This window comes from Simochromis diagramma, unplaced genomic scaffold (assembly GCF_900408965.1).
Source record: "Simochromis diagramma unplaced genomic scaffold, fSimDia1.1 OVJJ01000603.1, whole genome shotgun sequence".
In the NCBI taxonomy this organism is placed as follows: domain Eukaryota; kingdom Metazoa; phylum Chordata; class Actinopteri; order Cichliformes; family Cichlidae; genus Simochromis; species Simochromis diagramma.
In genome coordinates, this window is record NW_024387414.1 from 7,927,630 (window position 1) to 7,955,437 (window position 27,808).

The 27,808-nt window shown below is 40.5% G+C and overlaps 1 protein-coding gene across 2 annotated transcripts in view; it reads right to left on the reverse strand.

The window, feature by feature from the left end:
• Nucleotides 1-27,808, reverse strand: part of LOC120721608 (transcription initiation factor TFIID subunit 4-like) — a 92,279-nt gene that overhangs the window by 51,240 nt on the left and 13,231 nt on the right. The window contains exons 3-11 of one of the 2 annotated variants that reach the window (XM_040012053.1): nt 26,556-26,708; nt 25,248-25,400; nt 24,512-24,634; nt 23,883-23,972; nt 22,564-22,773; nt 17,714-17,789; nt 16,502-16,616; nt 9,748-9,917; nt 770-900 (exon numbers count right to left, since the gene is read on the reverse strand). In XM_040012053.1, the coding sequence (XP_039867987.1) occupies nt 770-900; nt 9,748-9,917; nt 16,502-16,616; nt 17,714-17,789; nt 22,564-22,773; nt 23,883-23,972; nt 24,512-24,634; nt 25,248-25,400; nt 26,556-26,708 (1,221 nt within the window). The remainder of the gene's footprint in view (nt 1-769; nt 901-9,747; nt 9,918-16,501; nt 16,617-17,713; nt 17,790-22,563; nt 22,774-23,882; nt 23,973-24,511; nt 24,635-25,247; nt 25,401-26,555; nt 26,709-27,808) is intronic. The other variant, XM_040012054.1, reaches the window with a different exon arrangement.

The window sequence follows — 27,808 nt, forward strand, 5'->3', positions numbered from 1 at the left end:
TTACCCTATATAAACCACCATACTCTGATTACACATTACAATCTCAAACTATACGTTTGATGTGTTTTTTCTCTGCTGCCCTTAATCATATGGTAGCTACTTAAACAGGCACTTAGTCAGATTGTCTTATAATAAACTGGATAGTACTCGCTGCATGCTGGGGCATGTGTGGTAAGGGTGTGAGACACACAGTCACTCATTATTCAGTATTATCACAATATCGCTATAAAAAGATCTATAAATACTGTAATTCTACGACACATAGCAGTACATTGGTATATCCATATGACAGGAAATAATTCCCATAAAAAGGAGAAAAAAATCCCCCCCAAATAATCCATTTTTCATTGTCAGTGTAAATCATTATTATTCAAATGGAATCAATCCCATGTACTCATTTATTGTTCTGTTCACTCTACCCTCCTTCACTGGATAACGGCCCCCACAAAAAAAACTCATACTTGTTATAAAGTATGAGGCTCATAAAATTAAATCTTGGCAGGTGGCTGATCTGATCATAGTTTTCTTTTATTGTGTTTTGCTGTGTTTCAGTTCGTGGTGCTTCATTTGCCTCACTCAAGTGACATGCAACAGTAAGACTACGGTTTCAGAAATGCAGCTGCATGATTATTACTTTTTTTTTTTCATGCTGAAACTGTACTGAGCTCAAAGTGACAGCCCTTGTCAAGCCCCTCAACATATCTTTTTTTGAGTGTGTGTGTGTGTGTGTGTGTAGGGGGCAGAACATATTTATTTGCAAACGTCCTACCTTACAGGAGTCCAGTCGGTGCTGTGCGATAGTAGAAACCTTTTCTACTACCGTCCGAAGCCGTGACTGCGTGGCGTGTGAGATGAATGTCACTGTCTCCATGGGGACTTCCGTAATTCCAAACTTTTTAGCTGCGAAAGATATATTAACACACACATTTAGGACGAGATGACATTTCTATGATCAGATAGGGTTTTGCAAATATTTCTTACTTTGCCCAGGTTTATCAACAACTGCTCAAATACATATGGAGACTATTTTAGGATTTTTATTTAGATATTTTTAATTTGTCTGAGAGAATAAGTCATTTTTTGCATTTGTTCATTTTTTTTGTCACTAGTAAGTTAATGAAACACATTTCCGGTGTGGTGTTTTTTCAATTTTCAACATTCCTTTCTCAAGTAGGGTCCCCCTCTACAGTTTGAGAAACTCTAACTCCACTATCTTGCTCTGCAATTGGCACCAAAAGCCCTTCTTCTTTGGAGACCCACTTTGAGGTGAAGGGCCACTTCAACCAGCACCTGCTGCAGCACTGAAGAACTGGTTCATATGCCTTTACACAAAGAGAACAAGGACAATCACTGCCAGCTGCAGGCCAAGAAGGTGAAGTTGTAGTTCATTTGAAGGATGAGAGACTCATTTGAGAGGCCACTGATTGCAAACATAAATGGCGAAGACTCGTGTACATGTGCTCACATATATGTCCTAAAAACAGAACCTAAAACTCTGGGAATCACTGGATTAGTACATCATTAGTGTCAAACAGATGCATTCTTTGGACACACCAGTACATAGTACTTTCGCTTCTTATAATTTCATCTATTTCATTAAATCCTAAAATATTGATCCTCCACTTTACCAACAAGGAGTTTTCTAATGTAACATCTGTTCCACATTTAATTTACTTAATGTTATAAAACAGGTCATAAGTCACTGTTATATCGTCACTTAAATTGCTGCTAAGACTTAAGAAAAGCAGCAGATAAGCAGGTAGAATTAAAACACATACAGTGCATCTGTAAAATATTCACAATGCTTCACTTATTCTACAGTTTGTCATATTACAGCCTTATTCTGAAATGGAATAATTAACTTTTCACCTCAAAATTATAAATACAATATCCCATAATGAGAAAGGGAAAAAAAGTTTGTTTGATGTACAGATTTATTAAAAATAAAAAACAAATATATAACATATACATACAGGTCCATCCTGTTTCCACTGATATTTTATCAGATGTTTCTAAAACTTGATTGAAGTTCACCTGAGATAAAATCAGTTGTCTGGAAATGATTTGGAAAGACACACATGTCTATATAAGGTCATATAGCTCACAGTGCATGTCAAAGCACAAAAGAGCATGAAGTCCTGTAGACCTCGGACACAGCATTATATCAAGGCAAAGATCTCAGAAAGGGTACAGAAAAACTTCTCCAGCATTTAAGGTCACAATGAGCGCAATGGCCTCAGACATGCGTAAATGGAAGAAGTTTGAAATGACCGGCTGGCCAATCTGAGCAATGGTGGTAGAAGGGCCTTAAAAGAGAGAGGGAGGTGACCTAGAATCCAATGGTCACTCTAACAGAGCTCCAGCGTTGCTCTGTGGAGAGTGGAGAACCGTTCAAAAGGACAATAATTTCTGCAGCCCTCCACCAATCAGGTCTGTACGGTAGAGTGGCCAGATGGAAGCCATTCCTCAGCAAAAGCCCAATGACAATCCGCTTGGAGTTTGCCAAAAGCTACCTGAAGGACTCTCAGACCACGAGAAACTCTTTGGACTGAATGCTAAGCGTCATGTCTAGTGGAATCCAGGTATCACTCATCACCCGGCCAACACCATCCTTACACAAAATAACTTGCTCCAGAGCCCTCTGGACCTCAGAGGTTCACCTTTTCACAGTTACCCTAAGCACACAGCCAAAAACAAAAGGGGGCTTTGGCACCAGCCTGTAAATGTCCTTGAGTGGGCTAGCCAGAGCCCTTGACTTGAACACGATTGAACATCTCTGCAGAGATCTGAAACTGGCTTTGCACCAACACTCCCCATCCAACCTGACTGAGCTTGTGAGATCCTGCAAAGGCGAATGGGAGAAGCAGCTTAAAAACAGGTTTGCTAAGCTTGTAGCGCCAAGCTTAAAACACTTGAAACTGTATTAGCTGCCGATGGTGCTTCAACAAAGTATTGTGCAAAGGATGTGAATATGTACGTACATGTTATATTTATGTTTAGTATTTTTAATAAATTTGCAAGAATTTCAAACCTCACTTTTTACTTGGTCATTATGGGATATTTGGTGAAAAGTGATTATCAATCAATCAATCAATCTTTATTTATAAAGCACTTTTCATACAGAAAAAATGTAGCACAAAGTGCTTTACATAGTTAAAAGCAGCCCACCCCACCCTCCAACGCACTCCCCACACTCTCAATACACATATATCCCCCCACCCCCACCCACACACACATACACACACGCGCACACTGCATTATAATCTATTTTGGATTAAGGCTGTAACATGACAACATTTGGAACAAATGAAATGCTGTGAATACTTTTCAGATCCAGTGCACAAGCTCACACACCCCTCCCAAAGAAGTCAAGAAGTAAAAGCACATCAACAGATGACCACAAACTCCATTGAGTACCTTCACTTATGCACACATATACACCCACTGTTCTTACACATTCATACAGAAAAACTGTCTGGATTAGTATGTGCAATTAACTCCCAGAAAGAAGACTCATTGCACAGAAAAGTTAATTTGTTTCACAGTCTTAGTGCAAATTCTCAAGTGGCTTTACCAGCTAAGCTCCTTCAAGTGTGTAAACGACATTGACCATCTCTTTTCATAGAAGGATAATTTAGTTTCCTTGGAGCAAAACTCATCTGAAGTCATAACAAAAGAGAGGAGGACAGACTTTGGTAGGGTTACTATCTGTTTCCAACTTCCTTTTAAATTATTCCATTAACATAATTTTCTCTCTGGCACCCTTTTAAGTAAACCACACCAATTATTTAAATCAGCTGAACAATACATACACTTCTCAGCAGCTAAAGCTTTGAAACGGATGGAAGGAGCCCTGTTAGCCTTATAATTACAGTGGCAATACATGTGGCAAAGTCACAAGGTCAAAGAAAAACGCTAATAGGCTCCTGCTCCCTAAAAAATGCAATCTATCGGGGACATTAATATTTCAGACAAAGTTTAAGAGACTTAGCCGCAGAGAGAACAAAAACATATTCTTCAACTTGATACAGATCATTATTCTTCACCTAGAAAAAGCATGTAAAACAGCTAGAAAACGACTAATGATCTGCTATAACATTTTGTTTAATTCTGACTAAAATAGCATTAAGAATAAAAAGACAAACACCAAAGACTGTAACACTTCCAGTTGCGTGGTTAATTCAACTCATTTAAGCTACCTTGTGTATGATCTTTTTGCCAAACTACTGACACTAATGATGGCAGTGTTGTTCAGTGAAATAAAGAACTGAACATTTATATCGAAAACTGATATATAGATTCTACAAGGTGACATTACCTCTGACATTACCTCCAATGCCTCTATCTGGAGAAAATTAACTTTATAAACAGATATTGTCAAAATAGAAGCTTTCTGTGAAACAGGATGTGTTAAAAACGCAAAACTCAAGTGCATCCAAGATTGTGTAATTGCCTAACTTAGCATAAATGCAGCCGGTTTCTCAGAGTGCTGTGGTTTTTTAGACCTTAGAAATTCTTCTTCAAAACTTTCTCTGAATTCACAATGTGTTCCACCAAAAATTTGTTTAGGAAAAGACATAAAACTGATTTTTTAATATTTATTTATTAAATTTGTTTTAACCACCAACCATGTTTCCTTGCAAGCAGTCTTTTTCTTTCTTGTCTGCATTGACACATTGCTAAAATTCCTATGTGTGCATATGAGTAACATATTAGTATACACAAGATAAGCAAAAAGGTAAACCACACATAAAAAAATAACAGGTCTACAATTCTGCTAAAAGTTTAAAAACCATCACAAGATGATGACACATCAATATTGTGTTCAAAACTTATGAGTTGCCTGAGTGGCTCCGTAACAAAAGTCCAGATGGCAAGAAATCCAACTGCAAACAAATGGTATACACCTAAACTCCCTGTTGGAGCTGGTTTAACTGAAAGAATATTTAGTTTAAAAAAATAAATAAAATAACATGCTACACTGACTTCAGACCCCACCAGGTGACCAACTGTCCTTGGCTTTTTCCCCCCCACTTTTATTTACATGACACAGTAAAAGTCAGTTTTTAGAGTTTACTAGTCAGTAAACCAAAGTTAATCCTACAGGCTACCATTTACATATTTGTGTTCTTCATCGCTAAATCTGCATGTATTACATGTCAACTCTGATAAATAAAAAATTGATAAATAAAAAAACCCAAATAATTTGGCTAATTGAAAGTTGTTTATTCAGCTGCCAAATACTTTTTAAAACAACAGACATAGTGAAATCTCATGATGAGACTCAATCTGCAATGATACTTGGATTTTTTAGTTCCTGTGAAACTTGCTGGTATTGATTGGAAAAAGAGTCTCCCTGAAAAGTACCTGGCAGTGAAAATGGACAAGTCCCATCTGTTGTAGTTTATATCTAAAATAATTGCAACTATGTCATTCCTTCTCAAAATACACAACAAGTTTCCATAACTGGTTTTGGTATTTATTTCAGCATCCATTGACGAGATGGCAAGACCATAACTGACCACTACAAAGTCATAAAAAAAACTTCTCTACTGCACGTCATGAGTCAGTATTTAAGTAAGACCACAACAAGGACCACTCCATTTTCAAATGACAGAGATGCCATCATGCAGAGTCACTTTCCTGTTACAGGCACACCCATTCTATATATGCTTGATGTTATGCCAAGAAAAGACCAAAGCAAATTCTTACAGCAAACGAGAAACAATTACTCACAAAAGCAAAGTCTGAACACTGTACTACAAAAGCCAAGGAGTTTAAGATAGTCTTCTCTCCTCCTCTTATGAAGCAGGTGCAGAGCCGAAAAAACAAATGGGACAAAGAATCGTTAATTCTTTTCAGCAAAGTATTTCACTAACTAGTAAGAAAATTACAGAGAAACCCTGTTATACTGGACAAGTTGGACAGTATTAGCATGTAGTATCCATCCAATAACACTGGTCAACCAATATCTTAGTTCAGCTCAACTATAAACTGATATAACAGATGGATGTAGCTACATCACCTGTCAAGGGCAGTGCTCACCTTCATTTGGCTAACAACATAACAAATAGATGATACAGCATGCTTTGTTTTATTGCAATTATTGAGGTCTATCATTTACAAAATTAACTTCATGTTATATTTAATAACACATAATTGCATTTTGGCACTCAGAAATCAGAAAAGTTCAGCGAAAGAGAGCAGATGGCTGTTTGCCAATAGACTTCTATAGAGCTGGTAATCTTTAAACGACCACAGGAGTTGTAGCAGTAGGGCTGTTTGATATAATGATATATATCGGATGATGACATAAAAACATCTATCGTTTCATTTTACACTATCGTTTGTTTCGTGGTGTCACAAAATAAACTGTTTACAGCAATATTTTTTCATGGTTTTGATGGTCACTGTAGTGTCTATATTAATTTCTTAAAGCCCTCTCTTTCTCTTATATTTTATATAACCACACTACAGACGGACAAGGGCTGTTTTATGCCTTGTGGTTAGCAACAACGACGGTAAATCCATCGCGTGTCCGCTTGTTTATTTTCCACATAAACCTTTCACAATAAAGCTCAAGATCCTGTTGAGACTTTTCAAAATAAACTGAATCACGTGAAAAAGTGTGCACAGTATTTACGGATGAGAAGCAAAAAGAGCCGCCAGGTGCTAAAAAATAAACCTTAGACTCAAACGTTAGAACAGGCTTTTCCCTGCAGCGCGCCGTGTAAAAATACTCACAAAGAAAACTGCGGCCGTTACAACTTATGTCTAAAAATTTATAGTTTCATACATCGTTAAAACACTCGACTCCAGGTACACGACGCCAAGCTGGAAACACTTCACGCAAGTCGAGCTGCCCGAGATTCACAGAATTTACAGAAAATGTTACATTTTTGTGATTTATATCGTCATTGGACGATAGAATTCTTATATCGAGGATATGAGATTTTGGTCATATCGCACAGCCCTATGTAGCGATAGTGATAATTCTTTCTCAGAGATCACAAACAAATACTATTAGTGCTAAAAAGCTTAGCGGATTTGCATAAGTACCTCATTCCTGTTATATTCTGTATAATAAATCAAACTAAAAAAAAAAGAGAGATTTGGTAATGTTGCTTAAAAAGGTTCTTGTATTATTAGCAAAATGTACTATTTTGTACAAATTTGAAACGAATTTAAGCAGGGATATGTTCAATGGTTAAATATACTCTAATGCCAACCATGTCTGTGTTAGCCACTTCAGGGTATGCAAGTTTCTTGATAAAAAGAAAAAAAATTTAAATGGGTTTGCAGCATTAGAGATCATTAGCAGCTAGCAGGAAATACTATTTATAGATATTCCAAATACAAATAAAAGGCAATAAGCCAGCAAAACATTATTTGTATTTCATCTTAAGATTTAGCTTTTTAAAAAAATGAAAAAACAAAAAACATTTTCAATAAATGTGGGCTCCTTGTGTGTGTGTGTGTGTGTGTGTACCTTTAAGGTACCAGTGGACTATCATTACTTTGAGGAGCTTTCCTAGAGAACTCCAGCTGTGCCTGTGTTCTGGTTCCTGAGATGGGGGTGGAGTGCTGCTTTTTAGCTTTGCAGCCCCCACCACCACCACCACAAGCTCAAGGACAAGCCTGGAGAGTTATGAGAGAAGGGAGACAGGTTTGGGAGGCGAGGGCAGCCCAAGTGTTTGTTTGCAGGGGATAAATGAGAGAGGAGAGGAAGCAAGACACGGAGAGACATGAAGATGAAAATAAAGAAGGGGATAGAAAGAGCCAGTCCCCTCTTGAATTCATAATTCAGAAAATACATCAAAAGGGGGTTAGAAAGGGGAAATTAAGACATCTAAGAAAAGAAAAGAAAGAAAGCTACTACAACCAGTGTTTTCATGGGGGCAACCAGGGCAGGAAAGGTCACAATTAAGTTTTTTGCAGGATGCTAAATATTAAATCGGAACAAAGTTGGTGCTTTTGCAGGAAAGAAGAGCAGCCGAGCCTTTCTGATTGAGTGGAGCTGGCAGGCTCGGGGAGCCTCCCTCGGACTGCTGTCAGCTGGGAGCGTGGAGGGGCCAATCACTGACACAACAAAGCTGCATAAGTGCCACTTCCCCAGCAGGGGGCGCCCTAGCCTCCTGCCCCGTATCATGCTGTGTGCCCCCCTGAGGAAAGATTTATATTTTTAAACAACTCTTCTACCCCAAGGTGACGGGATAACAACCATGCCAAGGGTCCACGTAATGAAACATGACCCGCAGGCCTTCATGCTACACTAAAGATACTTTAATTGAGATAAAAACAAGATGAGGGTGCTAGACTCCCCGTCACGTGGAATTATACTGTGTGTTTTTTGATCTGATGCACAGGAGCAAGATGCCAGGCACAGTTATTTTGAGCAATAATGCTCATTACACGTTTTCACAGGTTTTACCGTGCAGCTACAGCCTTAGGTATATATCAAGCAATGAAATGGATTGCCGCTAGCAAAAAGAGGTAATGAAGACACCATCACTCGTATGTGATACTGCATACAAGCAAGACTTCTCCGCCTATATTGATTAGCTCAGGCAATATTGTGCGCTTTTAATGGATCTTGACACTCTGTAAGCCGAGAAAGATTCAAAATTTCACTGGCAAGTTACATCCCTCTAAACTCTGTTCCTTTAGTCCAGAGGACAATCTGACAGCCAGCCTTCAAAAGACAAACCCATAAAGTATTTATGCATGTGCCTGGGGTCCAGTGAGTTCAGACAGCCACTGAAGAATTCATTAAAGGAGGTGAAAGAATTTTTAAGTGCATCAAATTTAAACCAAGGCCAAACAAGAAATGCTCAGTCTGAACCACAGAAGGAGAAAAAATCAAAACTGTCTGTAGTGATGACACAATAAATACAAAAACAACATGGTCCTTACACAAAAGGCAGCAGAGAATCTTTTTATCATGACATGACATGAGGAATTTTCCTACTGCATCGGTAACTATTTTTATCTGCCATTAAGAACACCTAAAAGCTACAGTTCTGTGAAACAGTATTTGCCCCCTTCCTGATTTCTTATTTATTTTCCCCCATTTTTGTCACACTTACGTGTTTCAGATCATCAAGCAAATTTTAATGTCAGACAAAGATAACTCGACTAAATAGGAAATAAGGTTTTTAAATGATGAGATTCATTTATTAAGGAAAAAAGGTTCATCAAACTTACCTGGCTGTATCGGATAAAAGTAATTGCCCCCTAAGCCTAATAACTAGTTGTGCCATCCTTGGCAGCAAGAACTGAAATGAAGTAATAACTGGCACTGAGTCTTTGACATCATTGTGGAGGAATTCTGGCCCACTTGTCTTTGCAGAGTTGTCTTAAATCAGCCACAATGGAGGGTTTTTGAGCATGAGCAACCTGTTTTAAGCTCATGCCAACCATTGCAATTGCACTAAAGTCCAGGCATTGTCCAGGCTCCTGGCAGTAATCGGGCCTAAGTGTAAATAATGAAATTGTACTCAGCTTTCCAAAAAGCATGGTTAATTACAGTTAATTCATGACATAGCTTCCCCCCTCCCAACAAATGAAATCATTATTTAAAAGCTGCAAACTGCATTTTGCATTTACTCAGATTAACTTTGTCTAATATTTAAATTTGTTTGAAATATTCAGGTGTGTGAAATATGCAAAAACAAGAAACCAGGAAGGGGGCAAATACATTTGGCACGTCTTTATATGTCACTTCTGCAATGAGTGGTCAGGATTCACCTGTTTCTTGAATTCGTCGGTGTAGCAGCCCCGGATGAAGAAAGGCCTCGTCTTTACATGAGCGGATCTGCGTTCCCACGAGGTCAGAGTTGGTGGCGAGTATTCTGGCACTTTCCTCATTCAGGTTCACCCCGGCCATAGAAGCCACATCATTGATATCATCATCGTCCCTGAAGGACGAGATGGTAGATGGTAAAAAAAAATATACGAAAATACAAAAAAAATACGGAAACACGCATTTTATTGTGGTACATTTTTACAACACATTTTTGTCGTGCAACAAGACGAATATGCATCTGTCCAAGTTTTACTTTAGGTAAAGCCTGTGAAATTTCTACAGCTCTCCAAGGGTCTCTCAGAAAACTTGAGAGGCCCTTGTCACAGTTCTACTGACTCCTACTGGAAGCTGTGTTCAAAATATTTCCTCTTCTTTTTAGCTCCAAAATCACCAGGAAAATTCATTTTGCACTATCCTTAATTGTGTATTCACGCCCTAACATTACATTGTCAACTAGGAGATTTTTCACAGGGATATTTGCCTGGACAAAATTATGCATTAGTTTTGTTACAAGGGGCTATACGTTGCTCATAATGGCACAGAAGTCCCATTCCAGGGTCTATTTGCGTCAACACTTTGAGAGTCAGGGAGATGAAGAGCGTTTGGAAGCTGTGTTTTGCTGGGTAAGGATGCTCCTGAGAATTGGCAAAGAGCTGCAATGAATCTGGCTATAGACTAATGTCAACAAACTCTATTTACACAATCATGTGCAACACACAGTGATGTATTTTCTCAGAGCACTGGTCATTTCTCATGGTCATAATGCAGACTTCACTATGTTTACACAGTATTACAGTTTAGCAAAGACAAAGGAGTATAAACATGCAGAATGTGTGCTATGGTCACTGTGTTTCTTTCTCAAAGAGGTTTACATATTCTGTAAAAGGCTGCAAGTTTCTTTGTGAGTTGTCACTGGGAAAAATTCCTTTACAATTATTATACTTGGCAAGTAATGATTATGATCCTGGCCTGAATTAGCAGAGCAGTGACATGTTGTGCTTACAGGACTGGCCTAGAGCGAGGAGCGGATTTTCTGAGTGGCTTTGACGGAGAGAACAAAGAACCACAGAACACACACAGAGTGGCCTCTTGCCACTCACTGGCTAACCTCCGTAGTCATTTACGTTCATGCCACTGTTGTGGTTTGCGACAGAGTTTATGTGTTGCTGTGCTTTTGCGTACACATGTGTGCAGCACGGGGCACCGAGTTCTTTCAGGCGTCTCGGGGTGTGGGCACACACCGTCAGCCAAGTCCACCCCACCGAGGCCCTCCTGCTCCTTACTGCGGCCGCGGAGAGCCGATATGAAACTTGACACCACGGCAGGAGGTTGACAAAGACGATTAGAGTAGCTCCCTGAACTCTACACACCTCAACCTTCTCTCGTCTTTTCCTCCTCTCCTCCAGCTCTCTAATTAAGCCTTCACAGAGAAAATCTACACACCAACGCAAGCGTGGATGCATAGGATTATGATCTGTGTTCCACCTCAGGCTGTGCACCTTTCTTTATCACGTCCTTATGGATAACTTGACCTGGCTTAAAATCACACACACACCTTAGGCCATACTCAACCAGCTAAGTAAAGAAAAACTAAAAACTACACATCAGGCCAATGTCCATGATGGAAAAGTGACTACACAAGATCACTCAAAGCCAAAGCAAAATCTCAGTATCAATGCATCCAAAGAGATCAAAAAAACCAATGCAAAAATCTCTACCTGATGACAATAATGTGATGATAATATGATAATGACAATAATCATAAGTCTTTTCTGTAAACTGAATGTCAGGACATAAAATTATAGGTTTTTCTTTATATAGCCATGTATCCATTGTCTCCTGCTTGTCTAATTAAGGGTCACAAGGGGGCTGGTGCCTGTGCCAGCTGCCCCAGCTGGAGTGAGAGGCAGGGTATACCCTGAACAGGTCACCAGTCTGTTGGGAAGCTAAAATGAGACAGACAGCTATTCACATCTAGAACTGCCAGTTAACCAAATATGTATGTCTTTGGACTGTGAGAAGAAGCTAGAGTACCCAGGGAGAACCCACAAAGCCACACGGAAAAACACACAAACTCCACACAGAAAGGCCCCAGATGACCTGTGGATTCAAACCCAAGAAGCTCTTGGTGTGAGGCAGTAGTAGTGCTAACTACCCACCACCATGCCAAATTTCCTTACAGTCGTGTAGTGCACTGAACTCGTGGTTCCAAAAATATTTTACTCATTTTTTTAATCTGGCTTCTTTTAGGTGAACTAAAAACATTGTGGGAAAAGGTACAGGTTATGAAAAGCTTTTCTTCTCAGGGTTGAGAATAGATGAATATATTTCTTGCATATGACAAAGATAGAAAGACAGAGAGAGAGACCGAAATCTCATGTTGGCAGAACACATCACATAGTCTTAGACTAGAAAATCTCTGCAAAACTGGCTAGGCTACTTTTACATGAACCGTTATATTACAGCAAACTGTGGGGTGGGCACTGAGCCACTCCAGGTGGGGCATGGAGCACTGGGGGAAAATATCGAATGAAACTAAGCTGAGTTAATGTGATTTACAAAGGGAACGACAGCATTCTAACCTGTATTCACTAAACGTCAACTTGGATCCATTTTTTATTGTTAATGATTGATTACAAATTAGAAGTGTAGGGTGTTGTTTCGGCTTCTGAAGTTGTGCATGTGAGATAAAGTTTCAGAACCACTGAATTAAATCAAGTACATACAATTTCAGTACATAAAAAAGTTTTCAGTGATTCTTTTGGTCAATATTACATGGATTAACAGTTGAGCATTTTATTATTAGTAGTATTATTTCAAATAATTTGACTAAAAATGACAAAGAAAGTTAACTTATTTGGAATAAAAGAAGAATAAAGGAAAAAGATGTATTCACTGTACTAATGGAGTCTCATTATCTGAGTAATAAAAAATAAAATAATACCATAGGGTCAAGATCTCCAATTTATACTGCAGAAAAAAAGTGCTATTTTTAAATCAAGATGGTACAGCTATAGCTGCACTATAGCCCGAGGATTTCTTTACAGGAAATGTATGTGTAGTTTGAATAATTATTTACAATGGATCTGCAGAGTTAACATTTTGTGTATCGGCGCACAAAATATCAACCAGTATCCAAAAATTCTGGTAATCCCTTTTTCTTTGATGATCTGTTTTCAGGGCCATTTGAGATCACCAAGGCTGAAATCAAACGAGAATGCTAAAGACAGGTCTGACATTAAAAGGAGAGAGTGAGATATGAAATGCAAAATATTCCCGACTATATCTCTGCACTAATAAAGCAGATATGCAATTAGCTTCCACGGAAGCTAAAGAGCAGGCTCTCAGTTATTGGTTTGGGTTGGCTCAGGGACTCGGAGCCAGAGGCCACATAAATACATATGCATGTCGTTTCCACATCAAGCTTGTGTTTCAGCGAGGGCATGCCATAGGAGGTTGGAGAATTGCACTTGCTGTTTAGAGGTTGTGTAGGTGTGGGGTGCATTCAGATCTCCTCCGCCCCCCTCCCCCTTCTCCAAGACTACCACACTGATCCACCCCCTTTATCCCTGTGGATAAAGGTCTCTGTGCCCAGGCAGGGGGCCCTGATTGATCCCTGTGACTAACACCCAGGCCATGCATGTTGTTGTGCCCACACTGAGAGACATGCGCCACTGGAGAAGTATTCTCCATAAAACAGCCTTAAGTTCAATGGGCAGCTGACAGGACATGTGTTAATGACCAAAATGAATGATAGCATAGGCTTAAGAGCCTTCCAAAGACCAACAACAGGTCAAGTATTGTTTCATGTTTAATGGGTAAGTGTTATTAATTCATTACAACACTCAGGCTGTTATTATTCCCAAGCACTTAAAATACCTGGCAAGGAAATGGTGTGATGTAGGTGACGATCTGATCAATGCTAAGAGTCATAAGTATATTTTGTAGCATTTTAAACGTTCCTGTATCTATGTGGAGTGCTGCCACTTTCTTTGGAGTTTTTGAACATCTTTGTCACCAGCTGGCCAGAGGTGCTAGCTACCTCTGCTCATTCTTCGTCAATTTTTCCCCCAAATCTCAACATAATCGAATCTTGTGGTTGCCGTGCTTACAAGTGGCAACATCAACATTTTTCAGAGATCACTTTTAAGTTCTAATTTATTTTTAAAGTTCTTCTTAGCAAAACGGGCACATCACATAGCAATTTATACAGCAACAAAGGATATAACCGCAAAGCATAATGAAGTCAGTTTGCTGGTACATGATGGAAAAGAGCTGGTGGACTTTTGCGTCCAGTGGATCTGAACAAAAACTTTTGATCCTAATTTTGCATGTGTATCTGTGTGTCTTTTCCTATGCAACCATGCCAGTATTCGTTAATGCGCAGGGATGTGTGTCCACCATGAAGCGCAGGGTTGGATTTGAGGGGCTGAGGCTGAGCTCGGAGGTTGGCAGAGGGCTGAGGGCCTCGGCTGGCTCGCCAGTGATTACAGCGGATGTCGAGTGTTTACAGAGAGATGAGGAGGGGTAGAGGGGGGGGACGCAGAGACAGCTGCTTTCACTCTGTACTGTAAACTACACACACATGCGCACACACTGACACAAGCACTTACACAGAAGGCTGTAGCTACATTGGAAACCCCACAAGCCCTGCAGTGTGTATGTGTGTGTTTGTGCTACAGCTGGCCTGCTGGGACCAGCGGTTCAGAGTGACAGCCATACACACATCAGTCCCAGACTGCAGCTGAACATGGTGCAGGCTGGGTGGGGGAGAGCACGGTGGATGCTGACTGACCATTGTTTGTTTTTTTGTTTCTTTATTACACTCAACAGATACCTTCTACACCCCTCTAATTCTGCTAAGGAAGCAGTTAAGTCAAAATGGCTTTATGTCCAAATTCCCCCTGACTTTAGTTCACTTAGACTTTTTTGTGTGCTGGCCACTTGTCTTAATCCTTTTTTGATTTCTAAGTAATTACTGAAATTATGTCAGTGGCACACATTTTTTAATTAAATCTGACCTACTTGACTTTTTTATGCAAATGACCTGCTGTTGCTGTTTAAATATTAGCGTCTTTAAAAGGCTGTAGGAACTCAAAATTAACTTTTTTTTTAACAACTTGTCTGCATTTTTCAGCATGGTAAACATGAAAAACAGCGTCTGTTCACAGACACAAGTCATCGCGTCTGACTGGACGTGGTGTGAAGACAGTGTGGCGTCAGATGGATCACCTTGTAACAATGAGCTCTGTCCCAGCATGTTTATATCCTCAGGTACGAAAAGTAACAGCATAGAAAAATAACAGCGATTTCTAACTGAGGTTTCAGTCAACAGCAACCAACCGAGGTCCAGCCGAAACATTAACAAGTTAAGAATTTACCGCACAGGCATTTTTCAGTAAAGTGGAAAATTAGGAGCGACAGTGAGAAATGAAGATAATTCGATAATACGGAGGTCAACTCATCAAACAGTTAAATCTATATCGGAGTCAGAAAAGTCATATGTGACTTCAAGTAACAGTGTGATGGCGAGAAAGGTCAGCATGTATGCGTCGTTGGAAGAAAACGAAAGAGACAAATAAAGGGATGAAAACAATGATGGTTGACTACACAATATAGACAATAAAGTGTCTAACGCATAACATGAAGAGCAGGCAAAATGTCACCTGACCCGGATAAAGAGAAAATAAACTACAAAATATCATTGACATGATTCTTCCGTGACAGTGGTACTGTGTGTTATTGGACTTGTGTTGAAACCAGTGCATTTGTGTGGTGGGCCCCTGTGATCACCGCAGGGGGGAAAAAGGTCGCCAGTAACAAGCGAGCCTGACAGCTTAATTACCAACGCAGCTAAAGATTTATTGGTTTATCAATCAGAGCCCAGGGCGCTGCCTTTCCCCTCAGGAGATGGGAGCCATTACCATGAACCCGTTGGCCCATGTGACCCAGACTCTTCTTGCCCTGTCCCAGTCACACAGGGGCAATCCTAAACCTCCGGCACCTGTCAATACATGTGTACAAGCACGCTGGATATGCACACACACATACACACACAAATTCTTAGATTTCTGGAATATACACATATGTTCATGTGCACCCAAGCAGAGACACAAACAAACACAGACAAATAGAGGAATGTATGCAAACATAAAACACATAAAGACTCACACAAAACATGGACCGCAAAGGCCAGCATGTGGGCGATGAACCTTTTATGTTTCGAGACAAAGGCACAGCTGAAGCAGAGACAAGACCAGAGAGAGAGAGAGAGAGAGAGGAAAGCTGCAGGCTAAATACTGTATGTTTGACTTAACCAAAAGGTATTTTCAGAACCGCATCCAGAAATTCCAACCATATGGGCACAATTATCTTATTTCTAAATTAAGCGGTAGCTCATTTGGAATCCTGTCGATGAGTTGTGACAGTGACACGGGGAAGGCGAACGTGAGGGTGATCTGTTAACTGACAGTGTGCTGCTATGTGGTGGGCATGGGAAGAAAGGACCACCGATCAACCAGTCGGGCAGGCAGGCAGCCAGGTGGCCAGGCAGGCGACTCAGATAAACACTCACAGCCTTAGCTGAGAGTGTAGCCTGTAGTCATGCAGAAGCTTTTTAGTGAAATGCTGCCCCCATGTGTTGGCAGCCACAAATAACATGCTCCACAGTCACTCTCCTGGCGAGAGGAGTTGTACCTGAATGTGCCTCCTCCGGGGTCATTGAGCTTGTTTTTCTGATTCCCGGTGATCTGAACAGGCAGGCCCATGGGACTTTTGCCTGCTTGGATTATGGCTCCCTTTCCCATTGTGCCTGTTAAAGAAAGGGGGGGGGAACAAAGAAGAAAACACTAAACAAAAAGGAAAGGTTTAATGTTATCATTGAAGTGTCCCCTTCTATCTGCATCAAATATTCATTCTGTCTAACGACTACCTTCAGCTGTCTCTGTCATCCTCACAGGGGTGAGGGTGAGGGGCTGTCGCTCTCCCCAGGTTGGTGCGGAGAGCGTCGCTCTGTCAATATCACTGCACTTCACCGCCTTTCCTTACACTCCTAAACCGCATCCTGCTCCGAGACACGTTTTCCAGAGAGGCACAAGGACTGCCAGAGTGAATTTAAACTTGATTTTAACAGGCATGTTCCTAGCCAAGAGGCACAGGAAAGTATTTTTAGAACTATCCCCGCATTCCAATTTATGGGCATAAAACAACCTACAGATCTTTCACTGCAGGCAATCTTGGGGAAGGGGGCAGATCAAATTTGTATGCACCTCCGATCGTACACACACGCACACACACACACACACACTAACACAAACGCACAAGCACAAACAGGTACAAACACATACACTCATTTCACACACCACTTGAGAGCACAGAGCTCTCTTAGGGGAGCGTTACACCCGGTTGGTGTTGGGGCGATATTTGTGGGCTTCTGTGGGAAGAGTGTTTGTGAATCAGTGTGAGTAAGCAGTAGCGCAAATGTTTGAGAAGGCTTTATAACCAGACAGGAAAAAAAAAAAAACACAAAAAAAACACCTGTTCTCTCTATGGCTCCTGCCTGTTTACACATCCTTCAGCCTACCGAGAGAACATTTGCGGTTTCACTAATGGCCATCTTAGGCTATATAACCTGTTTTATTGGTTCATCATTTAAAAAGAAATTTAAACTAAGGCTGAAAGTCTTTGAATATTTTTCCTGCAATGGTGTCTTAATCGAAGGATGTAAATATTGCATAACAGAATCAGAGGAAAACCGTGAGTCAAAGTCCCCAAAAATATAAAGAAATGTTTGTTCAATCTTTCATCTTTCTATACTTTAGTCCTCCAAATGCCTGGTATAAGAATGGGGATTGTACATGTAATTGAATTCAATCAAATGTGTCTGTAATAGGCCTGCAGATGTCTTACCTTGCGCTCTGATGGACTGCGTAATCACCACAGGCATCCGGACCTGGCCACCAACAGCGCCTCCTGTCTTGACACCCTGAGGAAGCAAAACTTTATTGTAGCATTTCTCAGAAGGAAACAATTGGAGAGAAGGAAGAGATAAAGAATGGAAATTAAAAAGGATGAAACTGAACACCTACTAAAGCATTGCTCAATTTTTGTGTGATCCCCAAAACCGAAAGTGAAAAATCAAACTTTTTGTCATAGTTGGATAGGAAAAAAACATAATCTGTAGACCTAGACCCACTTGAGTTTTGTATATTGATTTCTTTTCAATTGTAACACAGTGAAAATACCAGCAGTATATACAGAATAAATGCATAATACATACAAGAGTGGTGAATTCTACAGTGGCTATCTCCACACAGTACAGAGAAACTAGAGATCAAATTAAATGCACAAGAAGGATGGATTTCTCCCACTGTATATGACCTACATTTGCTTGCATTTGCAGATAAGACAAAAGCAATAAAAAGTCAAGGCCACGGTGAAAAAGTAGTTGAGAAGAAGAAAAAGTAGTAGAAGAAGAAGGTGCGGGGGGTGGGAGAGTATGCTGGGCTATTAGAGTCACTTCCTTCCTTGGTAGCAGCTACGGGCCGAGCCTCAGGCTCAGCCATCCATTCCTACCAGTTTGCTTCTTGCTGCATATTTTTTAGCCTTGTTTTCCATTCCCTGACACATGCTATATTACTGTTCAAGCTACTGAAAAAAGACAGAGGCCATTTTTCCCAGAGATCCACTGCAGGGGTCTGCGAGTAAGGGGGGGAACGGGAGAAAAATACATTCAGAATGAGCAAAGATAGCTAGCACCTCTGGCCAGCTGGCGACACAGTTAAGAGAGAGGGGAAACCCTCAGGTAAGAAGTTTTAGAATCAGGGGCAGAAGGAATAACACTAAACCTAAACTGCTCATCTTTCATATGATTCATATTTCCTACATTTAACATCTAGAGCGATCTTAAATGTTAGATGTTTTTTAGATTAAAGAACAACATGTTAGTTTTATGTAAAGAGAGAAACAGATTTCAAACAATAATACAGAAAAATTATTATTTATGTCTATTTATTATTCATTAATTATTCATTTTCCTTGCTGTTGATGCCCAATAACTTGACCAGCAAAGTTAGAATATATTATTTCAACCTCTTAGCTCAAACATCCATAGAACATCACATGTACTGACGCTGCACACTGTTGCAATGAAGAATGAGCTGTTATGGTATGTGGCGGTGCGGCCTACTTACACCTCTCGAGTTTTCATCAAGGCCATTCACCTCATATAAAATTTGCCCCAAGGAAGTTTATGGTCTAGTTCCCATATAGCTTTTGGCACAATACAAAAAAAAAGAAAATATATATATATATATATATATATATAAAATTTAAAAATATCTAACTTTGATTTTCTAAATAATGTCTTTATTAAGTGGTCTATCCTCCATGTGTTTAGAAACGTAGAATACTTCTTTTTTTATCTAATTAAACCCCTGACATTTGAAACACAGCATTGTTTCAAATGTTGTGGGTTCAAAACCAAAAATGATTGTGGCTTATTGGATATCCTGGAGCATTAATTGTAATTAAATAAGAAACCTTCAATAATGTAAGCCCACATTTATATACTCTACTTTACTACAACAAGAAATCTTTCCCATACCACTGTAGTATGAACAGATTTTTTTTAGGCTAATTCAACTAGCGTTCTGGTTTCAGACTGTTGACGTGCCAGCGGCGATCATTTACTAATGTTTTGTGTGATAGCTTATGTTGCCGTTGTGTGTGTGTGTGTGTGTGTGTGTGGAGGGAGAGAGAGAGAGAGAGAGAGAGAGAGAGAGAGAGAGAGAGAGAGAGAGAGAGAGAGAAGGGGAGAGCGAGAGACCAGAGGCATGTTCTGGACATAGACTGCGGCCGCCACATTGCTTTAAAATTGACCTGGGGCTGACCTAGTTACCTCGCTTCACCCTTCAACGGTTAACGGGTAGAGGGAGGGAAAGAGGGAGAGAAATGAGAGGGTGATGCGGGGGCAGATACAGTGAAAGGCATGGAGAGAAAGTGTGTGTATGCAAGTGACAGCCCAAGTAAACCAGGAAGGAGTGAGCGAAGAAAAAGGGAGGGAGAAGGAAAGAGAAACAGAGAAAGAGAAATACAAAAGAGAGACCCCTCTAGCTTGCCCACTACTCTGCCTGGACCAGACCAATCTGAGTCTGACCTCACTTGACCCATCTGTAGACATCTGGGCTCTGTGGGGTTGCATGATTCTCAATGTACAAGCACATCTGCACACACAGACACAAACACACGTTCAGTATCCACAACGCGGTTATTATAGTTAACTAAAACTATACCACGATCTGAAACTGGGGATAGAAAACTAACAGAAAATAACTAACAAAAATACCAAACCAATTAGAAATATAGAGGAAAGGTCCATATTATTAGTCTTTGCTAATATTGTCATATTATTCAATACATTAAGTAAAAGAAGGCATTGACTCTGAGCCAGGTTTTTGTTTCTGCAATACCTTGTCTGAACTACTTAAATCTGCTCCTGGCACTACCGACTACAGTATTATGATTATAAAGGCTAATATTAATAAAAAAAATTTAAACATTTCAAATATAACTGAAACAATCAAATCAAATCTGGAAACTAAATCAGACAAATGGTAAAAAAAAAACAAAGAAAAAGGTAAGGCTGTTGCTTCTTGGTACAGTCCCCCTCTGTCATGGTACTGCGTCTTTGACCCTGAAATATGAATTTTGTTGGGACTTTGAATTCTTTTCTACCTTTAGGTGCAAAGCTCGGCCTCTTTTTGTGACACTGACAAACAGACAGGAGGCCAAGCTGGAGGTGGCAGAGTAGAGGATGTTAAGATTTTCAGTAGGAGTCACCAGAACGGACAAGATTAGAAATGAGTATATCAGAGGGACAGCACAGGTTGAGCGTTTGGAGACAAAGTTAGAGGGGCAAGGTTGAGATGGTCTCAACCTTTTCTATAATCTCTTGTGTTTCTCCGAGCCTTCCCCCTTGTCTCCCCTGTGTCAAGTTCAAGTGTGTTAGAGTCTTGTCTCTTTGTCAGTCAGTGACTTCCAGGTTTATTTTGGTAGTCTTTTGTCTTCTTGGTCTTGTTCCTAACTGTCTTAATTGTCTTCAGCTGTTCCTCGTTCCCCACCTGTTCCCTATTCCCCTGATTAGCTCTTAGAGCGTGTCAGTTTGTATAAATAGGCAACAATTTCACATTGCCCTTTTGTTGTAGTGTCTGTGTTTCCTCAGTGTGTGCGCTCAGCCCAGGTTTCGTGGCGTTTCGATGTTTTTGTAGGTTTACTTCCTGTCGTTTTTTGAATCTCCTGCTTCTTTGACTCCTGTACACAAATAATCATGACACTTTTATAATCTGCAACATATGGGTGTGACTAACCATCACAGAGACTGTACTGCATACCAAGAATCATATCACAGATTTGTAGGACAGATGGTGGTGTTAAACTGTTTCCATTAAACTGGGGGAAGGATCTTTAAATAGTCCTTCAGAAAGCTCACAAAGACATATAATACAGTCCTCTGTGTTAGGCATATGTATTCCTAGCTTAATGTAATGCCTCCAAATGACTTCTTTGTGGAATAACTGAACCTTCATGTTTAAAACTACTTTAGTCTGACAACAAAATCCTCCAAATTCACTGACAAATTTTTCAAAATCCTACAAATAAAAAGACAAACCTTATGTCATAGCTTTAAAAGACCTACTATGTGGTGTTGTGTGGGTGTATTGTGCTGCTTTCAGGTGAATTCAGGTGTCACAGCTGACTTCACTCAGCATTCAGCATTCACGTATAAAAAGCCAGTGAGAGCAGCTGGTCAGCCTGGTGATCGAGCTTCATAAGTGTTGGGAGTTGATATCATGCTTGTGAAGAAGTGTGGTCTCAATGAATAATCTGTTGTTGCCTTATTTATTTTTTATTTTATTCTTAGACATAGCTTAGCTTTCCCATCTTTTAAAATTGAACCTTTCTGTTAAAAAGTTGTTTTATTTCTCCATATGCTTTCTCTGGCTCTTTCTCCAACCCAGACATTGTTATTAGTACTTCTTCTCACCTCCCACTTTGAGCAACTTAACAGTGTAACAGCAAAGTTTGTAAAGTGAGTACCTCTAATTGGATACTTGTGCTTTGCCATCTGCTATGGTCAGTGGAGCCACTTGCACATTATGCAAACAACCTCTATGGTGTGAATATGTAAGTTTCCAACAAGTGTGTTCTAGATGGATATAAGACAAAATAAATATTTTCTAAAGACAGAAAATGGGTAGGCCTGGGTCACCCTTTCCCTTTTTTTTTTTTAAATATATGAGTCCTCAGTGAATCTGTGAGTTGGGTGTCACACTGTGACTTGCTCCAGAATAACAAAACCCATCATCAACAAGCACACTACCCCCAGCAGGTTGGATTCATTGCATTTTACCATTTTTTAAATGCATGGTGGGCTGTTGTGGGAAAATGCGTCACATTTACTGTACAACTTCTGCTCTATCAGACACCTTACATACATACATACATACACATTTCCTGGACATGGCTAAAAAAACAAAAAACAAATGAAACACATATGAACATTTACACATTTTAGGATCGATCTTTATATTTGCTATGTTTTACTTCAAAGATCACATGTAGTTTCATTTGGACTGTGATGTTGGGGAACAAACTCTTGTGTGTGGACAAAAAAGTTTTAAAAAGCAACTCCCAATTTAAACATTGTGATGACTGTGTCTGCACTGGATACTCTTCCAACTGGGCCACGTTATACATACCATTGCAGCTGCATGTCCGAGCGTCCCAGCGGGCAATGCACTGGCACCCGTAGTGGTGCTGACACTATTAGGGTGGCGTATACGGACAGCTGGCCCAGCGACGATGGCAGGAGGGGTGCCACAGGGTGCTGGTTTTAGTCCCTGCTGCGGGGGCTGGATCAGAGACTGCTGACTATTCAGCAAAGACAGCCTCAGGGCTGGGAGGCTCTTCTGTTGATGGACAGAGGGCAGCCAGAGTTTACAGTCACATAGAGAAATAGACATGCATTACAAAGCACCATACACAGCTGCAACAACTACCGCTGTGGTCACTGGCTAATTTAGCATAATGCTATCAAAAAAATATGGCTATAGACAGCTAAAAAATATCTGCAGATGCATGTGACCACATGTTTGTAGAATGTTTGCACAATGATTCATGTGACTTTTATTTGTTATTTAAAAAATGCTTATTTGTGTGCTGAAATTGTTTAATTTGCATTCAGGATAATAAACCTACATTATGCTTAAAACTGTATACAGTGTTACCATAACTATTAGCATGATAACTCACTGTCAGTTGACCTAAGGAGCTGATGTCGTTCCCTAGAGAATATTTTAGGGCAGATTTTTGACATAAATGACCTAACATTGCCTGACACCATGTGTTTGTGGCCCTGTTGGGCGGGTGAGTGCCTTGATGTGATGCTCATCATGGCTGGCTGAAAAAAACCTGCTGGCTACTGGAATGGCTGCAGGGGCCACCGTCACCGCAGTCAGAAGTCAGGCCAGAGGGAGGGGGTGTGTGTGTGTGTGTGTGTGTGTGTGTGTGTGTGTGTGTGTGTGTGTGTGTGTGTGTGTGTGTGTCTCATCTCATTCAACTGTCAGGCCAGGCTAACATTGACTGTGGTCCCATGCAAAGAACTACTTTAGGGGGATCATTTCAGAAAAATCTATGAGGGGCAGCTTAAGGAGCCAAGTTAGGGAATGAGTAGAGGTGAACGATAAGGGGCAGTTCAGAAAACAATTTTAGGGGTCAATTTCAAGTAGACCCCATGACCCAGAATTGGTTAAGCACAAGAAAATGGATGGATGGATGGATGGATAAGAATTTCAAGTATCTACAGGTGCTATAAACTGAATAAACAGGCCCAAGGTTAAGAAGACTACTTGATGACAGAGGTGTAGGGTTCAATGTTAGATAGGCACTTTCAGAGACTTATAAAGAAGATGAGCTCAATGAGCCATTGCATTAGTCAGTGTAGGAATCAGTTTTATGGATGATATAGCATAGGAAGAAGGTTAAAAAAAAAAAAGAAGTTAACTAGCAAGAACCTCACCTTGAGAAAGGGTACCAGGTAAGGCTGCGGAGATGACTTGAGCTCTGTCTGTAGTCGGCTGGTGAACTCTTCCGGTTCGATTTTGGCATCCTGTCAGGTTAAGAGTAAAGAATATATTAAATTTCAAAAGAGAAGCCATGCAGTACACCAGAGGGTATAAGCACAGTTAGATGAAAGCCCATCACCAGAAGGAATCATCAACCATTCCATCCTGAAACTTCAGGGTACAACTTAAGGTGCACATTTTGTATGAGATGAAAATTCATGACACAGAAAAGAGACTTTCGGAAAGAGTTTCATGCTGCCATCTACAGGTAGGAAATATTTAATACAACGACACAAAAGTGTCAATTTTAATGTAAAATTTAAAATATGTTACACCGCAAAACAAAAAGGGAAAAAAACCCCAAAACAATGGACTCACACTTACCACGTTATGATTTCATTAAATTAGTTAGATGCATGAGAAACATGCTGTTAAAATTATTTGCCTACAAAAAAAAAGAGGTATACGGCAGGTCCTTAGCAGTTTTTGTAAATCTAATACTTGCCCCAAAATTGTCCCATCTAAACAAGTGAAATTATTTAGTTTTTCCTATATGATATGAACAGTGTTTTGTGAAGCTCACCAGCAGGTCCTGAACAAGAGCCTTGACGTTCTTAGATGTCTCGGGGGACGGAGAATTGTGAGATGCCAGCTTGATAAGTGTGGCCAGGAAATTCTTACACTTTTTAACATTCTCTTGCATTTCCTGTTGAAGACAACAAAATAATTCATTTTCTATAAAAAAAAAAAACACACACACACACACAAACAAAAAAAACCCAGTGACACCACTACCAAATCTCAACCTCAAAGTCGCTGTGTAGGAAGTGAGGAAGAGAGGAAGTGGCCCTATAACTGCGCTGCATGTCCTTAAATATTAGCTTAAAGAGTGGAATTAACTTGGCTGATAAAAGAGGCTGAAAAGCATCTGTCAAAACTCAGTGAATAGTGTACATTCAGGATGTATGTGTGTGTGTGTGTGTGTGTGTGTGTGTGTGTGTGTGTGTGTGTGTGTGTGTGTGTGTGTGTGTGTGTGTGAGAGAGAATATGCATACATGTGACTTCGTGGTAAATCTGTGCTTCTATGTCTTTCTATGTCCTTGGGTCAGTACGCAATAGTGTGAATGTATGAGCGCAAGCATGTGCAAGACTCTTTGTCCATGGCCAGCTGTGTGACGTGGTGTAGCTGTGGGTCCAGGTCTGAGCTTGTGACACAGCCAGCCTCCTGGCAGCTGTGACAGTGCCCTCACCCTTTAGGGTGGAGTGTGGGCGGTAGTGGAGGAGGATGAGAGGAGGGCAGTGTGGCAGAGGAAACAGACCTGGGATGCGACAGAAGCTCCAGAGGCCGTGGCGATTCCCGGCTGTGCAGGCTGCACTGGCTGGGAGGCAGGCTGGGCCGGGGCCTGGGGAGGCAAAACCACGGGGGTCTGCTGCGGAGCCGTCACAGCCACGACCGGTGCCACAGGGCCCTTCTGGAAGAGCAAGGAAGAGACAGAGAGATAAACAGGACGTGACGCCTCGCTCCCAGCAAGGCCACAGAGAACAGGAGGCAGGCGCCACAGCGCTCCTGTCACATCTGGTGTCCTTACTTTAGTGGACATCTCTTAACAGACAAGGAGGAAGAAGGGGAGGAGGTGACAAGCTAGAGGCAGGGAAGCACCGGAGCACATCAAAGCTTTTCTTAATCGTCACCCACCTGACTTGGAAGATCTGTAACAAATGTTGGCTACCCATAATGATGTGTGCGCAGTTGAATAAAATTCATATACACAACTTTGCTCATGAGAGGAGGTGCCAACAGCAGTCTCTCACTCTAAGGCCCTCATCACCTCTTTTAAATCTCTCAGGGCCTGTTCACACTTGGCAATAAAATACATCTTATGTGACGTGGTCATAAGTGGACAGCTCTAAATACAGGTGTGAATACACCCAGATGAAGGGGACACATTAAGGTCCTATCATTTGAGTGACATATAGATGGTAACAAGGCTACGTGTACAGTTATATTTGTGATGTGACTATGTAGTGTAGTTTTGGTTAAATCAAAACAATCCGAATTTGATCTGGATCAGACGATACTGTGCTCTAGTTCCTTGCTAATAAGTGCCAGTATTTAGTACAGGTTATGTATTATGTGTAGCTAGGGCATCAATTCAGGGGACTCATACTTTCCTTTTTTTGTCTGCACACTTTGAAAATAAATGGTTTGACCTTCTGAGACCCTTTTTGTTTTGGAATCACTTTTAAATTATTCTAGGTATTTGCAATTAACTGGACCTGACATCCATATAATCTAAGCATCCTCTTTCCTGTAACAACAGGAAGTTGTTACTTCGTTACATAATTGATATATACTTAAAAAAAAATGTCCCCATGATTTTTTGCTGTTACTAAATAAATTTTAATTATACTAGTGAGTAATAGTGCTTACATCAGGTATAATATATACAGAAAAGGGTTTTACTAAAATTTCCTCCGAAATACTAGAAGTCAATTATCAGCTTGTACACAACCTTCAAGTAAACTTTAGACTCAGTCAGCACTATTTCTAGGCAGTTATCTGGTATAGCAAAGGAAAAAAATGCCAGGCAGAGGACTGAATAACATGTCAGGAGGAGTTGTCTCACTGGGCGGAGTGCAGGGCAGGAGGAGGAAGAAGAAGAAGAAGAGGAAGAAGAAGTCTGTAGGGCAGGGCTGGAAGGAGTAGGAGAAGGAGACGGTGCCATCTTGGCTGGGGTCAAAGGACATTGCCTGCTGGTCTGAGAGGTCACAGGAGATTGCTGGAAAAAGGAGAACAGAAGAAAAAGGAAGAGGAAAAAAGAGACAGAACTCAGAATAAATATATCAGAGGAAGTAGGTGACGAAAGAGAAACAGGAGAGATAACTGAATACAAGCCACCTTAAAGGATACAAAGGAAGAAACACAGCGACAGTGATGCTGTGCCAGTTTCAGCTGTGAAAGAAAAGAGTGAGGAGGAAGGATGGCAGCCAGAGAAAAGACGGGGGAAAGTGTGAGAGAGGGAGAGAGAGACAGGGCAACAGAATAAGAAAAGAGCAGTATCGTGCCTTGCAGACAGATGAGAAAAGGTCATGACAGCAGGAAAGAAGAAGGAAGGTGGCAGCATGTTGTCGACATGAAGATTTAACTCAGGAAAGCACTTTGGTCAGGTGGCGCTGGCTCACAGTGACGTACTACTGGGGTCTGATTCCAGAGGAGACCTACATCAATCAGCGACGACACTGAAACTACTGACAGGTAAAGGGAATAACACTGATGATTTCATTACAGTGAAATGCTTTGCTGGGAAACCTTGAGTTATCCATTGACTAAATAAATGTGTCCTTTTACAGGAGAAATATTCAAACTTTGAATATAATAAAAAAATAAAAATAATTTTAAAAAGCAAATACATGTGAAAAATAGGTGGATGTGGTAGAGGCAAACAAGGTCATGCAGTAAGGAGGCTGTTTCGTAAGGACAACCATCACTTGCTGTCAGCTAACAGGTGCAACATGAGGCTCAGGGGACCTGCACGGACCTGTGGAGAGTAACTGAACAACCAACAGACAGGTAACTATTAATGATCCTTCAACAGGTTCACTTACAGAAGACCTTAAAAAGTTACTTTTTGTACAAAAAGACTTATGTAATCTTCTTAGCTCAAGAACTAAATTTGGAGTGAGTCTGAGATTTTAAGGAGGACTGAAAATGCCCTGCTACTGAAAACAAAAGAAACCCTGGAGGTGCTCTTGATCTGTAATACAACAAATAACACAAACCAAAAGCAAAATCGTATATGAAATTAAAATATAGATCATCACCTAGCCCTAAGCTGAGTCCAGAGACTCATGGTGACAGAGAGGTTATAAAAACCCAAAT